Genomic DNA, 2572 nt, shown 5'->3' on the forward strand with positions numbered 1-2572 from the left:
TATATATATATATATATATATATATATATATATATATATATATATGGGTGTATACACACACAATGACAAATTTTAAAATATATGCTTTCAGCCTATCTTTCCTAGAATAATCAAAAGGTTATTGATTATTGTTTAGCTCATCTGATTTCATTCTTCATTCATCCTTTCATCGATCCTTTGTTGAATTCCTATAATTGCTGTTTGAATAAATTGCTGGTTCCTCATTTCGTGTTTCCCACAACTTCCTTTTGTCATGTTTATGTCTCTCGCCTTAAATGACACGTATACTTTATAATGTACGGGCGGTAGACTGACTAACTTAAAAATCTTCATAAACCCTGACGTTTATTAGAGCAAAACATTGTATAAATATGATTGAAGGCTCCAGTTGGGTCTAAGTTCATCGGGAAATTAAAACAAATATGGAAATATGGGTTTGAATTGATTCATTTCTTTTTAATCTCGCTGAATTGATGACGACAAGTTGTTGATGATAACGATGATGATTGTTGTTGGTTAATCTCGGGTCTGTGGTGATTTAGCAGACTGATGAGTAAAGGCGTTCCAACTGTGACTGTTCCATCATTTTGTGTATTCATAAATAAATATTTACAATGTGTCTTGTTTTAAAGTTGAAATGGGATTGGAGCCAAAGGAGATCCTCTCTCGTTGGTTCCATTTTAATAATCCTTTGGGTCTACTAAAGGCGCAAGGCTTGAAATTTTACGCGAGGAGCAAAATCACCACGGCGGAATTTGAACTCGGAACGTAAAGACAGACAAAATGCCGCTAAGCATTTTGACCGGCGTGCTAACGATTCTGCCAGCTCGCCGCAAATAATAATAATAATAATCGATTACATCGACCCCAGTGTTTCACTAGTACTTAATTTATTGATCTCGAAAGAATGAAAGACAAAGTCGACCTCGGTGGAATTTGAACTCAGAACGAAGCCGCAGACAAAATACCGCTAAGCATTCCGCCCGGCGTGCTGATGATTCTACCAGCTCGCCACCTTAATAATATTAATATTATATATATGCTTGAGTCAAGGCATAGAACGCAACCCTTGATATCAGCAGTGGGGCCCGACGGCATATGCTGGTTTACCCCCGCCACATCATGCTGGTTCCATACCCCTTTGAGCAACATCAAATTCCCTCCTCCTCCATCCACACACACTCACCATATACTCTTTCCAGTTAAGAGTTCTGGTAAGTTCATTTTCTCTTGGACTTCCCTCTGTCTCCTGTTTCTGAAGAAAAGCTTTGCTCAAAACATAAAACCACCTTTCTTTCCTTTCCTGAGCATCTGCTAATACTTTACATGCACCATGTCCTCGCATTGTTGTTTTTTTGTGTTTGTTTTTTTATTTATTTATTATATATATATATATACACACATCCACACACGTTACCCTACTTGGTGTCTTTTATGTCTTTAGCTGATTTCTGCCTATTGTAAGCCTAACAAGCCATATTTGCTTCTTGCCTCTGTCGTTGTTTAACTCCAGGACAACCATAAACAGGCAGACCTTTGATTGTCCCAGTTGTAAACATCTTGTTCCTTTTTCCCTTGCATGTCTCTGGTAGAATCCATTCTGTTACAAAAATAACGACCAAATCTTTGATCCTAATGTCCTCCAGCAAAACCCCTCCGCCGCCATCACCAGCCAATTTTTGAGACCCTAAAAAGGGGTTGGCTGTATTGTCCTTCCACTTCTGATTAAGTCATTATTGAAATGTTTATATTAAATCATTTTCTAAATGATTTTTTAAAATTTCTTTTATTTAACAGCAAGAATTTACACGATTACCAAGCTGAACGAGAGAGAAGTGATCTTGGATATTTTGTCTTTGACCTCTATTCAGATATCCTTTTTTAATTATATTTTCACATTGTTCCATTTTTATCTCCCTTCTTCTGTTTTATACTCCAAATTTGTCCCCTTTTTTTACCTTGTTGATGTTCATCAAACCCCTGATTCCTCAGTTACTGGGTTTGTCGTTAATAATATCTATTCTCTTTCTATTTAATGTTTAAAAGATATCATTAAGTAATTTTTTTTTGAAGATAACAAAGATGGTTATAATTATAAAAAGTAATTAATTATCTATTTCCTTAACAATCCTAACATATTTCTAGATTATTTAATTGGAATGTGAAACTTCTGTTTCTTTATCTCACAGCAGAATATGAAACGGCAGATCATGTAAGAACATTTTAAATGTTATTCTCAGCTTTCTTAAAGCCATTTCTTCCTTTTATTTCTAAATTTACAAATATTTCAAAATATCATTTTTCATCTTTAGGTTAGGAAACATTTTCTGTGTTCAAATTCTGCTGAGTTTGATGTCTTTCAACCTCCCAGGATCAATAAATACCAGTCTAATACTGAGACCAGTCTAATCAGCTATAGCCACCCACTACATTTGAGGCCTTTTGCCTCTAACAGCTCAATATCGATATCTATTCTCTCTCTCTGTCTCTCTCTCTCTCTGTCTCTCTCTCTCTCTGTCTCTCTCTCTCTCTGTCTCTCTCTCTCTCTGTCTCTCTCTCTCTCTGTCTCTCT

At 35.8% G+C, this 2572-nt stretch overlaps 1 protein-coding gene across 1 annotated transcript in view; it reads left to right on the forward strand.

Moving 5' to 3' along the window:
* LOC106871431 (signal peptidase complex subunit 3) overlaps positions 1-2572 on the forward strand; it is a 6230-nt gene that overhangs the window by 546 nt on the left and 3112 nt on the right. Inside the window, exons 2-3 of the mRNA XM_014917882.2 lie at positions 1798-1871; positions 2136-2212. Coding sequence (XP_014773368.1) covers positions 1798-1871; positions 2136-2212 — 151 coding nt within the window. The remainder of the gene's footprint in view (positions 1-1797; positions 1872-2135; positions 2213-2572) is intronic.

Source organism: Octopus bimaculoides, chromosome 13 (genome assembly GCF_001194135.2).
Source record: "Octopus bimaculoides isolate UCB-OBI-ISO-001 chromosome 13, ASM119413v2, whole genome shotgun sequence".
Classification (NCBI taxonomy): domain Eukaryota; kingdom Metazoa; phylum Mollusca; class Cephalopoda; order Octopoda; family Octopodidae; genus Octopus; species Octopus bimaculoides.